The sequence below is a fragment of the Olea europaea genome, chromosome 15 (genome assembly GCF_002742605.1).
Source record: "Olea europaea var. sylvestris chromosome 15, O_europaea_v1, whole genome shotgun sequence".
NCBI classification, from domain to species: Eukaryota; Viridiplantae; Streptophyta; class Magnoliopsida; order Lamiales; family Oleaceae; genus Olea; species Olea europaea.
This window is the reverse complement of record NC_036251.1, coordinates 31,703,650-31,717,966: the sequence shown is the minus strand read 5'-3', so window position 1 is coordinate 31,717,966 and position 14,317 is coordinate 31,703,650. Positions and strand designations below refer to the sequence as shown.

Genomic DNA, 14,317 nt, shown 5'->3' with positions numbered 1-14,317 from the left:
GAAGGTGCGATACCTATTATTTGGATATTTAAGACCAAGAGGGATTCGAAGGTCGATATAGAGAGGTATAAGGCTCATATCGTCACAAAAGGGCTTTACAAAGAAAGAAGGTATCGATTATAAAGAGACTTTCTCTCCAGTTTCTTCGAAAGACTCTTTCAGGACTATAATGACATTGGTAGCGTATTTCGATCTTGAGTTACATCAGATGGATGTTAAGATAACATTTCTCAATGGTGACATTGATGAATTTATATGGTACAACCAGGAAACTTCATATTGGACAATGCAAAGCAAATGGTTTGTAAATTAAAGAAATTCATCTATGGACTCAAACAAGCGTTTCGTTAATGGTATTAAAAGTTTCGTCAAGTGATCATCTCATTTATTTTTGAGATGAACTTGATCGATGATTGTATATATCACAAGTTCAGTAGGAGCAAGTATATTTTTTTAGTTTTGTATATCGATGACATATTGCTTTCCAGAAACGATATACCTTTATTATACGAAACCAAGATATTTCTAGCAAAGAATTTTGAGATGAAAGATCTTGATGATGCTTATTTTGTATTAGGAATTCAGATATACCGAGATCGTTCTCGAGGTATTCTGAGATTATCACAAAAGAGTTATATCGAAAAAATATTTAAAAGATATGACATGCAAGATTGTAAGCCAGGTGACACCCTTGTGGCTAAAGGTGACAAGTTTAGTTTAAGTCAATGTCCCAAAATGACTTAGAAATTAAAGAAATGCAGAAGATTCCTTATTCTTCAGCTATAGGGATCTGATGTATGCTCAGGTTTGTACGCATTCAGATATAGCGTACATTATTGGGATGCTATGGAGATATATAAGTGATCTGAGAATGGATCATTAGAAGCAGCCAAACGAGTCATACGGTATTTACAGAGAACAAAAGCCTATATGCTCAAATACAGAAGATCGGATCAGTTGGAGATCATCGGTTATTCTAATTTCGATTTAGCGGGATGCCAAGATAGTAGGAGATCCACTACTGTGAGGCATCAAACTGTGGAATATGGCTGTGAAATTTTGTCACTGGGCTGCACATTGTGGGCAGTCAAGAAAGACCGCACAAGTTATTTTGTGATAATAAATCAACAGTGTTATATTTCAATAACTGCAAGAGCTTGACGAAGTTGAAACATATAGAGATCAAGTTCATGGCTGTTAAAGAAAAAGTTCAGAATGGATAGGTGTTAATAGAGCACACCGGGACAAACTCCATGATTGCGGATCCGCTCACTAGAGAATTGATACCCAAGGTTTTTCTTGAGCACACCGCTCATATGGGTTTAATATCTCTTGAGGATATTTAGTTTCAGTGGGAGTTTGCATTTTTGTGATAGACGATTTAAGGTTAAAGTTATTTCCGATTATAAGGTTTATTTGTTTTATTATCTCTGAACTTGTTTAAAATAATCTCACTAAGGTATTAAGATAACCAGTTGGAAATAGGCATGTTACAGATCACATCACATGTAATTTTCATGCTACACATCCATGCTTGATTCGTGTCATTCGGTTATATCGATATATGTGACCATTGATGGGTTTAGTTACAATGACATTAACGAAAGCCGTTTTGATCTTATGTTGATATGATTGATGGACGGGATTGTTTGGGGATGCATTCAGTAATGATAGCAAAATTCTGAGTACTCATAAAGTTATGTTTAATGCACAATTATAAGGTGATACATATAGCCCAAGTGGGAGATTGTAAAGAATAAACGATCGTGTGGGCTTATATGTGTAAATTGTTGTATATTAAATTAAAGGCTATCGAACTCGGTTGAGCTAATTTAAAGTGATCTAATAAGGATTCGATTTTGAGCTTTAATATAAACAATTAAAGAATGAGTTTTATTTTATGTGTAGAGACCGGACCCAAGTTCCTAATTCTATGATGGGACGAATTAGGTCAAAAGGGCGTCTATAAATTGTTATGGTCCGTGAATCACACGTAGAGAGAGTATTGTATTGTTCATTCTCATATGCATCCCATCACAGAGAGAAAAGGAGACTACGTGTTGATTTGGAAGACTAAGCCGTAAGATTCGATTATTGCATTAACCATTCTAATTCAGGTATGCTTCCGCTATAGATTTCGAATTTCTTAATGATCTAACATGAAAGTTCCGATGACTTTAAGGTAATAAATTCTCTTACAGTATCTACCTCTATAAAGTATTGTTACTTTGTAAATGTATATTTAGATTTGTCTTTTTTTTTTTTTTTTATTATTGTGGCTATTGCAATCGATTGATGCATGAAAGATCATTTAGACATAAGTTCACCAACATGGGATCAAATTAAATTGGGCTATTATAGCGTAAGCTTCAAATCTCCATAGTTATATCACCACTTTTTATTTGTCATTAAATAGGATGCATTTTGCTAAACATCATAATCTGTTCTATCTTGACAACAACTAGTATTGAGCTTTGTGGAATGATCTATTTACCATGTCTACAAATATGAGAAGTGCTAAAATATCAGAATGCATTCTAATTTATAGCATATGATGCTGTCTGATGGTATGAAGTGTGTCTAATAATACTGAACTTGTTTGTCATGGTCAACTATGATTCCTATGGGTAAAATACTTTGAGGATCATATCAACTTATGGTGAATCCTCTATTGATGTATGGATGCAATCAAGTAGACCGAAAAAGACGACGAAGAACAAGAATGGTGTTATCCAACCCAACATGGTGTGAAAGGTGTGGTGGTTCAGGTCACAATAGGAGAACATGAAAGCAGCGACCTCAACCTTTGAGTCATGTGTAGAATCGTAAACAAGGATCGAATGTCAAGATGACATACATGACACATATCACTGGACAAGTTATTCTCAATCAAACATTCACTTAGTATTAGTGCAAATATAGTACTTCATTGCTTAATTTTTATTTTTATTTTTAGAATTTATCTTTCCTTCAATAATGTTGATGTTCCTCGCGCGCGCGCGCGTGTGTGTATATATATATATATATATATATATATAACGGTTATCACATACCTAATTAAATCCGATATGAATAGTAAAGTAGTTTGATTTTTTTTTTTCACAACTGCACAGCGGTTCTCTGATTTTTGCATTTTTCAACAAATATATTGTACCATTCATTTGTCACTACATCCTTTCCAAACTCAAGATACACGGACAGAACGTTACACATTCATGTTATCTGAAAAATGGAGTACATATCACAAGTTTCATGTGACATTTGTTGTTGTAAGATGTAAAATTAATTTCTGAAATGAGTTATAGTTGTGTAGTCTATTTTACTTATAATTTTATAGAAAAAAATTAATTTCACATGTTATGTAATTTCATTATTATCTAAATTATGGTTGGAAAATACACAAATTTAATGGGTGTAAATGAGTAACCATGAAGACAAACAACTAAAATTATACAAGCGAATTTACCATGGTGTTTTACTCTCAACAATTTGAATATTCATGTTAACTGTTCGAATGGAAAATTACATTACGTGTAGAGGGAAGAGAATAAAATTCCTAATTGCTTGGATTTGAACGAAGCATTCTGAGACACTGATGCTTTGAATAGCATTATGAGATAAGTTATTTTAAGATTATCATTTTTACTTCTTATATTATATTATTTTTGATTTAAAAGTTAGTGAAATGTAAAAATTGAATATTTATCGAAAATATTGTGGGTTGTGTAATTTCATCTACAATTAAAACCTAAATTTTTTATTTTTAGTGTATTTAGGCTTGGACAATGTGGGCTACAGCAGGGCACATCTCCAAGTGGTAAAAGGGGAGGGTGGAGAAATCCAGCTTTGCTTGAGGCTGCTACGTCAAGGGTTCGAATCCTAAAATATGGATTTGGCTCTTGGGTAAGTGCAATTGTACAAGCAGCCTTCCACCCTATACCCTTGGAGGCATAACCTGCGATTTACCTCCCTCACGATACTCCAGGAAAGGGATGGTAGGGGACCCTTAAAGTTAGGGTTTAACCTTTTAAGTACAGCCCACTGCCAAATCCACCCATGCTTCTCAACACCCCTTGGACATGTACAATGTCACATTTTATTTTTGCATTAGAAAACTTTTTAAGAGTTTGTTTGCCTTCTTCTTTTTTTTTTTTTTTTTTTTTTTTTTTTGGACTCACCCCAACTTTCTACCCACTTTTTTCCCATTGTTTTTGTAGTATTTGACACTTGAGATGCATGACAAGTCATATTTAATAAATTTTAGAACATAAAATTAGAGAGATTTTTCATTATTAAGCTATTCGTGTACAACAAAAATCAACGCAATGTTAGAAATTTTAAGAACGTTATATTAAATTTGTTAATATAGTACTAAATATACCTATTGATATCTTGTTTTTATATTGTTGCAATTGGTAATGCAAAGTAAAACAAACGATGTTCAAAATATTTCATTAGTCAAAGTCAAAATTAAAATGACAACTTTATTGATTTTAAGGGAAAAAAAAGTATATATTGTGTATATAAATGTATACTTACATTTTCATGTCCTACTTTTATGAAAGCCTACGTGCTATCGAGCCATACTGGGAGTATCAGGAGGTGAACCAAAGGGAAGAGGCAGCCCTCGAAGCTTTCCTTAACTAAAGCATTCCCTTTCCCCCTTGACTGGAGTGGAGCATTAAATTTCTTTACTATTGGCTAATATTCGTTTATTAAAATAAAATAATAATAATAATAATAATAATAATAATAATAATAATAATAATAATAAGGTAGCAAACGTGCAATGTCAGGCCTCGTTGTTTATGAATGCCCAAGCTATGTTGTACAACCTGCCTGAAAATTGTGGAAAGAGATTGCTAGCGCAGCCCAAACGACATTTTTACATGACTGGCTAGCCCTAGCTCACCAAACATTTTGGGCCTCTTCGAATTCTCTAAAATTGACCCGACCCAACTTGGATCAATTTACGCTTTTAGACTTTATATATTATTGAGAATGTGTGTTAGTCCCTTGTTTGTTGTGATGGTTTAGTTATAGGCGGTGACTAGTCTCGTGTCGATGTCTTGGTGCGCATGTGCAGGACTCGGGCACATTTGGCAAGGTGGTGGGTTGATATTTCTTTAACCCACTAGAATCCATGTATCCTTTATCATTGAGTAGTGAAGTTGGAAAAAAAAATGCTTGTTTGATCTGTTTTGCCTATGTTCTTCTACATTAATGTTCCTGTAAAATAATCCCACCGAATTTGTTTGATTTTGTTTAAGTCTTGAGAAATGTAGACAAATTGAGGAACGAAACCTCGATTCTTGTAGTTTCCTCTCGTAATCAATAAAGTTACATGTTTCTAAGCTGTTCATTTCTTTTTCCTTCTCTTCTATAACCATTTAGTAGTAAATTAGAATACAAGAAAAAACCACATATTTCTCCACTTGTCACGCGTCAATGTTTGCGTCGAATATTTAGGATAAGGATTTGATCTTAAAATTTTGAAGTCTTAAAAGACACACATGTAGTGCTTCTTTCCTTAAAAGCGTCTTTTTAGGCACTGAACATGGCATTAGTTTGGCATATTGTCGTAGATGTGTACAAGCAATAAACTGGAGGGACACAAAAGCATACCCTAGACTCAAGATCATGAGTTAAGCTTGCCTTTTTTGTTACTTGACCAAGGTAATCAACCCATTTGTGGTCGAACGTGAACAGAGACTAACATTTTATTCATAATTGTGGTAATTAGGTCTGGTCGACCATTAAGAAAAGCACAAATGTCTCTATGTAGCCATAACATCATGTATGAACACTAACGCTTGTCCATAATAATCTTAATACGGTATAATTTACTTTACCAAATACCCTGTTTGATGGAAATTATAATCAGAATTTTAGTAAATTTTAATAGAACTTGGTGAACGTGTGGTTGAAAAGTTGTAGGATCCATAAAATATGTAGTTAAAATTAATTGTTGATTTTAATTTAAATTAAAAATTAGGATTTTAATACCTATCGAACAGGGCCAACTATTCTCAAGAATTTATTTTCCATCCCAAAAGGGTACTTTTGTTATTCACGTTGAACAAGTGCTTTTGATTGTCTGTTAAAGGGTCAAGATGGAGACCTACCAACTGTTATCTACGAAGTCACTTCAATAATAATAATAACCAGCAACAATCCATTTTTGTTGTACCATTTTATATGCATATCTTTTCATAGAATATTATATGAATTAATCCCAGTGTACATACAATTAATTCACAGGACTTGCCAAATACCTTACTGTAGTAACGGGCCCTACATAAAAAATAATAATTACAACGAACCTCAACATGTGAGTACCCTGGCAGGGACCTGTATGCCAAGCTTGGTTTATATTATATAGCTGCCAAAAAGATTCTGTTTTCCTGGCAAATATTTTATTTGAATAATGTTATCATAACATGATGAGAATCTTCTATACGGCAATAGTAGACTAGACCAGAGTTAATTGTACTAACTTCTTATAATCGTGTCTTTAACCATGTCATGTGTTAGGACACATTTGACACAACTTTTGCATTTCTTTTTTATAGAAAATTTTATTGAAAAGGTCAATTTGATTTTTGTTTGAAAACTAATTTTTAAAATAATTTTCGACGCCTAAAGTATTTTTAGAGAAAGTCACATTAGACGAACTTTTTAAAAAAATTATCTAACAAAAAGAAACACTTTCATAAATTTAATCAAACTGATTTAAAAGTAGTTCTTGGTTTCAAAAGTTCCTTTTGATATCTTAAGAGTCATGCCAAATAGAACCTATAGTCTATTGTGAATTCTTGTTTTGATTTTATACAATAATCTTGACGGTGGAGACTTGATATTGAAACTAAGTAAAATTGCATTTAGCTTGTGGGCGTTTTGAAATTCTATTCCAAATCTATTGGACAAATTCTAGTTGAAATTCTATTTGAAAACCTATTGGGAGTTGAAATTTGTGTTAGACTTGTATTAATCAAAATAAGGAAACTTTTGGACATTCTATTTCATCTAAAACTCTACTTCTAGGGAGTTTGAATTGTTCCATATATATATAGTTGACTCTTCATTGTATTTTACATTAAGTTAGAAATATTGTAAATACATAATTTTTGTTTTCTTTCTCCATATTATGATAAAATCTCCATCTTTTGCAAATGATTTTTTTCTTGTGTTCTTGTGATTTAAATTGGTTTCAAATATGGTCCGCTCCATAATATCAACATTATTCCTTTGGCCCCAATCAAGAAAGTTATTTTTCAAACTACCCAAGAAATAATTAAGACACACACATGTGACATGTACCAACCCACACTTCTAGCCAATCTATATGAACCCTCTTGAGATAACAAGAATAACACAACGAAAGTACCTAATAAAAAAAATGATTCCTTTCTTCTCTTTCTTTCTTCCAATCCTCTTTCTCTCTTTCCTGATCTCGACCCATCCCGTTAAAGGCCAGAGCTTGATCAATGAAACATGCAAAACGATCGCACGTCGTGATCCGAACATCGGGTACAACTTTTGCACAACTTCCCTGCAAGCATCACCAACCAGCCAGTGTGCAAGTTTACAAGGGCTCGGTATGATCTCGATCAAACTTCTACGTCACAACATTACAGATACTCGTGGTTACATCAAACACCTGATGAAAAACAGGAAATTGGACCCTTATTCGAAACTATATTTGAAGGATTGTTATGAACTTTTTTCTGATGCAATCTCTTCTGTGAAGCGGGCCATGAAATATTACAACTCGAAACGATATGACGATGCTAATATACAAATAAGTGGTGTAATGGATGCTGCTACAACTTGTGAAGATGGATTTAGCGAGCGAGAAGGGTTAGTTTCTCCATTGACAAAGAGAAATCGTAATACGTTTCAACTCTCTGCCATCGTACTCTCTATTATGCACGAGATTAATAAAGGATCAAATGTCTGATTTTTCATCAGCATGCTTATGATTGATTACATTTTCATGATCATTTAATTTTCTCGTTTACATGGGATTTCCTTGTTTTTATCTTAAATATTATGATTGACAGATATGATTATTTATTATTATTATTATTTTTAACCTTTGTTGGAAAGCAATTTCAATGGAAGAGCGACTTTTACTTAATATTTTGTCTTAAACTTCGTTGTTAAACTAAATGATGACCTCTATAGTTACACCAGGTGTAGTTTACCCAAACCCAATACATTTTCACATCAATGCCAAGTCTCTTGTAAACTAATTGGATGTGACTTAAAAATATATACTAAATTACATTATCTTAAAGTCGATAGTTCCCAGAGCCCTTGAACTGGCTGCGTGCCTGCACTTTTCCTCAGGACAGGCCGGGCCACGACTTTTCTCAGTTCTCGTTTTCTTATTGATTTTTCAAATACATAATATATAACTGTCATTACTGTAATTTACTTGCTTCCAAGTGCCTTGAAGAAGATTTTATCAAGGATTTATTGAAAATGAAATGATCATCAATACATGAAAATTATATAATTGTGATAATGAATTGCAAATATTTTGGCAAATAAAAACACAACTTTCTGGAGTACTTGAATTGAACTTCTCGAATTTCCATCAGATGGCATGTCCCTTTTAATATGTGGAACGATTTATTTATAACTTTTTTTGCAATTAATTTATGTAAATTTACAGTTGGAACGAAGTGACCTTTAAAAATATCAGTAGATTAGATTATTGGCATATACTCCAATAAAAGGTGACCAAATATGAAACGGCTCGGGTTAACGTCAATCACACTCTCGCTTAAATATCTTTGAAATGATGCGATTTATAATCCGGCAACGTGATGTTGCCACATAACCAATATTTTCGGTGATGTGGCAACATCGCATGGCAACATATAAATTTTATAAGTTGAGGCGCATGACAAGTCATGTTTTATAAATTTTAGAACATAAAATTGGAGAGATTTTTCATTAATAAACTATTTGTGTGCAAATGTAATGTGAGAAATTTTTAAGAACGTTATATTAAATTTGTTAATATAATACTAAATATACTGATTGATATCTTGTGTTTATATCGTTGCCATTGGTAATGCAGAGTAAAACAAACAATCAGTTATGATGTTCAAAAGATTTCATTAGCCAAAGTCCAAATTAAAACAACAACCGTATTGATTTTAAGGAAAAAATAAAAAAAAAAGTTTATATTGTGTATATAAAATGTATACTATCATTTTCATGTCCTACTTTTATGAAAGCCTATGTGCTATTTGCTAATATCTGTATAGAAAGCGTTGGGCAAATCTTACAAATAGTACAGCAAAATAAAATAATAAAATTATAGAATAATAATAATTATTATTATAAAAAGAAATAACTAGATAGAAAACGTGTAATGTCAAGCCTCGTTGTAGGGATGGCAATTCGAACTGTCAAAATCGAAAATCTCGGTTAACCGAATCGAATAGGGCGAAAAATTGGAACCAATGATGTAATGAGATGGATATGGTACTTGATTTTAATGCCCCGATTTGAGGTGGGGCATGTATGGTATTTACACTGTCGCCCCATCCCGAATCGATTACCCTTTAAGAAAGATTGAACAATTGGGCTATTCATTATATTTTTTTTATGATTCTGTCCAGCCCACGTTGTAGGGATGACAATTCAAACTGTCAAAATCGAAAACCTCGGTTTATCGAACCGAATGGAGAGAAAAAAATCGAACTGATGACGCAATGGGGGTGAATATGATATTTGATTTTAATGCCTCGGTTTGGGGCGAGACGGTTATGGTTTTTATGCTGTCGTCCCGTCTCCAACCGATTACCATTTAGAAAAATTGGGCAATTAGACTTTTCATTATCCTTTCTATTATTCTGTCTAACCCAAGATTCTGGCCCATTACATTCACGCCAAGTCCAATTAACTTAACCCAGTAACCCTACACCCTACTACACAAATATTAAACATTTAAGAAAATTGTTTGTTAAATTTGAATTTTGTATTTCGGGAGTTGAGATATTGTTAGCATTTTCATTTGGGATATTGTATGTTAAATTTCCTTAGTATTTTGTTTTTATTTTCGTTGACTTTTTTTTCATAAATTATTACTATTTTTTTTCAATTGACGGTTGGACTATAAAAAATAGTTAATTTTCGTGGTTATTAACCGCTTGAACCGAGATACGAACAGAACCAACTTACGTGATTATGGTATGGCCAAAACATTGTGGTTCGGTGATAGTTTTGACCGAACCGACTCCAAATCGAACCGTTGTCAACCCTACCTCATTGTTGCCCAAGCTATGCTGTGGAAAGAGAGTGCCAGGGCGGCCCAAACTACGTTTTTACATGACTGGCTAGCTCTAGCCCACCAAACATTTTGGGCCTCTCCAAATTCTCTAAAATTGACCCGACCCAACTTGGATCAATTTACACTTTTAGACTTCTATAGTTTATAAATAATTGAGAATGTGTGTTAGTCCCTTGTTTGTTGTGATGGTTTCGTTATAGGCAGTGATTAGTCCGTGTCGATGTCTTGGTGCGCACGTGCAGGAAAGGTAGCGGGTTGATATTTTTTCAAATTGTGCCCGTGCAAAATGCACGAATCTAACAGGGACCATTACATTAGTGAGTTGCTCAATTGCTCATGGGAGATTTCTCGTATACATGCATGGAATTGTCAATGGGCGTGAGACAACATCATAGGGTTTGTATTGGCCCTTCACTAAAATCCACGTATCCTTTATCGTTGAGTAGTAAAGTTGGAAGGAAAAAACGCTTATTTGATTTGTTTTGCCTATGTTCTTATACATTAATGTTATAATCTCGTCGATTTTTTTTTTTAATTTTCTGCAAGTCTTGAGAAATGTAGACAAATTGAGGATTGAAATCTCAATTCTTGTAGTTTCCTCTCGTAATCAACAAAGTTACATATTTCTAAGTTCATTTCTTTTTCATTATTCACCGTTCCTTTCTCCTTCTCTTTTATAACCGTTTGGTAGTAAATTAGAATACCCAAAAAAAAAAAAAAAAAAAACCACATATTTCTCCACTTGTCACGCGTCAATGTTTGTGTTGAATATTTAGGATGAGGATCTGATCTTCAAATTTAATAGTGTTAAAAGACCCATGTGTAGTGCTTCTTTCCTTAAAATCATACTTTATAGGCACTGAACATGGCATTACTTTGGCATATTGTCGTAGATGTGTACAAGCAAAACTGGAGGGACCCAAATGTTGGTCTTAGACTCGAGACTCAAGATCATGGGTTAAGCTTACTTTTTGTTGTTACTTGACCAAGATAATCAACCAATTTAAACTATGATCGGCACACAGTATTAGATATAAAAATGAGGTCGAATGTGAACAAAGACTAACATTTTATCGATAATTGTGGTAATTAGGTCCGGTCGACCATTAAGAAAAGCCTAAATGTCTCTATGTAGTCATAACATCATGTATGAAGACTAAGGTTTGTCCATAGTAATCTTAATATGGTATAATTTACTTAACTAAATACACTATTTGGTTGGAAATAAATTTAGATTTTAGTAAATTTTAATAGAAGATGGCGAATATATAGTTGAAAAGCTGTGAGACCCATGAAATATATAGTTAAAATTAATTATCAACTTTAATTTAATTTAGATTAAAATTTTAATTTTAATTCCAACCGAACTGGGCTAACTATTCTCCAGAATTTATTTTCCATCCCAAGCAGGTACTTTTGTCATTCACATTGAACAAGTGCTTTTAATTGTCTTTTAAAAGAGTCAAGATAGAGACCTCACCGACTGTTATCTGCAAAGTCATTTCAAAAATAATAATAACCAGCAACAATCCATTTTTTTGTACCATTTTACATGCATATCTTTTCATAGAATATTGAATAGCTGCCAAAAAGATTTTGTTTAGCTGACAAATATTTATTTGAAGAATTAAATTACTTTGCTCGAATTTTTTTCACATAATAGTTGACATTCTCTCACATGCATGTGAGTCCTGCGTGAATAAAAAAGTCCAAAAAAGAAGTGGACCCCCTCCCATTGTCAGTGTCGATCAACCGTTAAGTCAAAAAATTCGAGTAGCATAGCATGATTGTTATTTGAATAATGTTATCATAACATAGTGAGAATCTTCTATACGACAACAGTCGACTAGACCAGAGTTAATTATACCGTCCTTTTTTAATCGTGTATTTAACCATGTCATGTGCTAGCATACGTTTGACGCAACTTTTGCTTTTGCTATTTTTTTTTTTTTTGAGAAAGAAAATTAATTTCTAAAACAACTTTTGATACTGAAAGTATTTTTAGAGAAAGTCGCATTAGACAATTTTTTTTTTTTTAAAAAAATCTTCTAACTAGAAGAAGCACTTTGATAAAATTAGTCAAACGGATCCAAAAGTAGCTTTTAAGTCTCAAAAATTCCCTTTGATTCTTAAGAGTCAGGCCAAATGGACCCATAGTCTATTTTGGATTCTAGTTTTGATTTTATACAATAATCCTAAAAGTCGAGATTTGATATTGAAACTAAGTAAAATTACATTTAGCTTGTGGGCGTAGGATTCTTGATCTAGCCATATTTTTTACATAATATCAAACAACAATGTATAGAACAACAAATTTCTTAATTATGTTCAATATTATCAATTCAACAGTTAGAATAGGCCCAAATTCTTTGTTGAAAATAATTGTGAATTTTAATTAAAGTGCACATTAAGAAAATTTTTATTTGGAATGCTTTTGATATCATATTCAAAGTCTATTATGCAAATTCTAATTGAAATTCTATTTGGGAGTTGAAATTTGTGTTGGACTGAAAGAAATCAAGATAAGAAAACTTTTTGACACTCTATTTCATCTACAACTCTACTTCTAGGGTTTGAATTGTTTTCTATACATAGTTGGCTCTTTCATTGTATTTTAGAATGAGATAAAAATATTGTAATCACATAATCTTTGTTCTCTTTCTCCATATTATAATAAAATATCCATCTCCTGCAAATTATTTTCTTCTTGTAATTTTGTATTCTTGTGATTTTTACTTCATATAATTATCTTAATCTCTTATTTTTCCATGAGAAGTAGGTATTGAAACTGTTCCGCTTTCATTAAAGTGGTTCCAAATTTGGTTTGATCCATAACATCAACATTATACCAAATAGGTTCCTTTATGGGCAACTAATATTATTGGCCTCTGTCAAGAAAGTTATTTTCCAAGCTACCCAAGAAATAATCAAGATACACACGTGACATGTACCAAACCACACTTCTAGCCAAGCTATATAAACCCTCTTGAGATAACAAGAATAACACAACGAAACTACCAAACAAAAAAATGAGTCCTTTCTTCTCTTTCATTCTTCCAACCCTTTTCCTCTCCTTCCTGATCTCAACCCACCCCGTTAACGGCCAGAACTTGGTCAACGAAACGTGTAAAAAGATCGCACGTCGTGATCCGAACATTGAGTACAACTTTTGCACAACTTCCCTGCAGGCAGCACCAACTAGCCAATGTGCAAGTTTACAACGGCTCGGAATGATTTCGATCAAACTTGTACGTCACAACGTTACAGATACGCGTGTTTACGTCAAACACCTGATGAAAAACGGGAAATTGGATCCTTATTCGAAACTATATTTGAAGGATTGCTATGAACTTTTTTCTGATGCAATCTCTTCTGTGAAGCGGGCCATGAAATATTACAACTCGAAACTATATGACGATGCTAATATACAAATAAGTGGTGTAATGGATGCTGCTACAACTTGTGAAGATGGATTTAGTGAGAGAGAAGGGTTAGTTTCTCCACTGACAAAGAGAAATCGTAATACATTTCAACTCTCTGCCATCGTACTCTCTATTATGCACGAGATTAAGAAAGGATCAAACGTCTGATTTTTCATCAGCAGGCTTATGATTGATTCCATTTTCATGATCATTTAATTTTCTTGTTTACATATGATTTCTTTGTTTTTATCTTAAATATTATGATAGACAAATATGATATTTTTTTTAACCTTTGTTGGAAAGCAATTTCAATGGAAGAGTGACTTCTACTTAATATTTTGTCTTAAACTTCGTTGTTAAACTAAATAATGACCTTCTATAGTTACACCAAGTGTAGTTGACCAATGAGGGCTTCAGAAAAAACACATTTTTATTACCCACTACAGACTGACCAATGAGGGGCTTCAGAAGAAGGAACTTGAGAAAGGATCCTCACTCATTTGCTTCCAAGGACCAGGAGATAGTCCTCATAATGGGTTCGTATCTTCTTCACGTAGTTATAAAACCACTTTTTCCACCACTTTGT

At 33.1% G+C, this 14,317-nt stretch overlaps 2 protein-coding genes across 2 annotated transcripts; both read left to right on the top strand.

Moving 5' to 3' along the window:
* Nucleotides 1-7,399: 7,399 nt before the first annotated feature.
* Nucleotides 7,400-8,079, top strand: LOC111411094 (putative invertase inhibitor). The gene has a single exon (XM_023041660.1). The coding sequence runs from the start codon at nucleotides 7,400-7,402 to the stop codon at nucleotides 7,958-7,960; it is 561 nt and encodes a 186-aa protein (XP_022897428.1). The 3' UTR covers nucleotides 7,961-8,079.
* Nucleotides 8,080-13,285: 5,206 nt separating this feature from the next.
* LOC111411093 (putative invertase inhibitor) lies at nucleotides 13,286-13,931 on the top strand. The gene has a single exon (XM_023041658.1). The coding sequence runs from the start codon at nucleotides 13,339-13,341 to the stop codon at nucleotides 13,897-13,899; it is 561 nt and encodes a 186-aa protein (XP_022897426.1). The 5' UTR covers nucleotides 13,286-13,338; the 3' UTR covers nucleotides 13,900-13,931.
* The last annotated feature ends 386 nt before the right edge of the window (nucleotides 13,932-14,317 follow it).

Bases quoted from the DNA above. Each gene is read 5' to 3' on its own strand.
- LOC111411093 (XM_023041658.1), top strand. From the start codon at position 13,339: ATGAGTCCTTTCTTCTCTTTCATTCTTCCAACCCTTTTCCTCTCCTTC.
- LOC111411094 (XM_023041660.1), top strand. From the start codon at position 7,400: ATGATTCCTTTCTTCTCTTTCTTTCTTCCAATCCTCTTTCTCTCTTTC.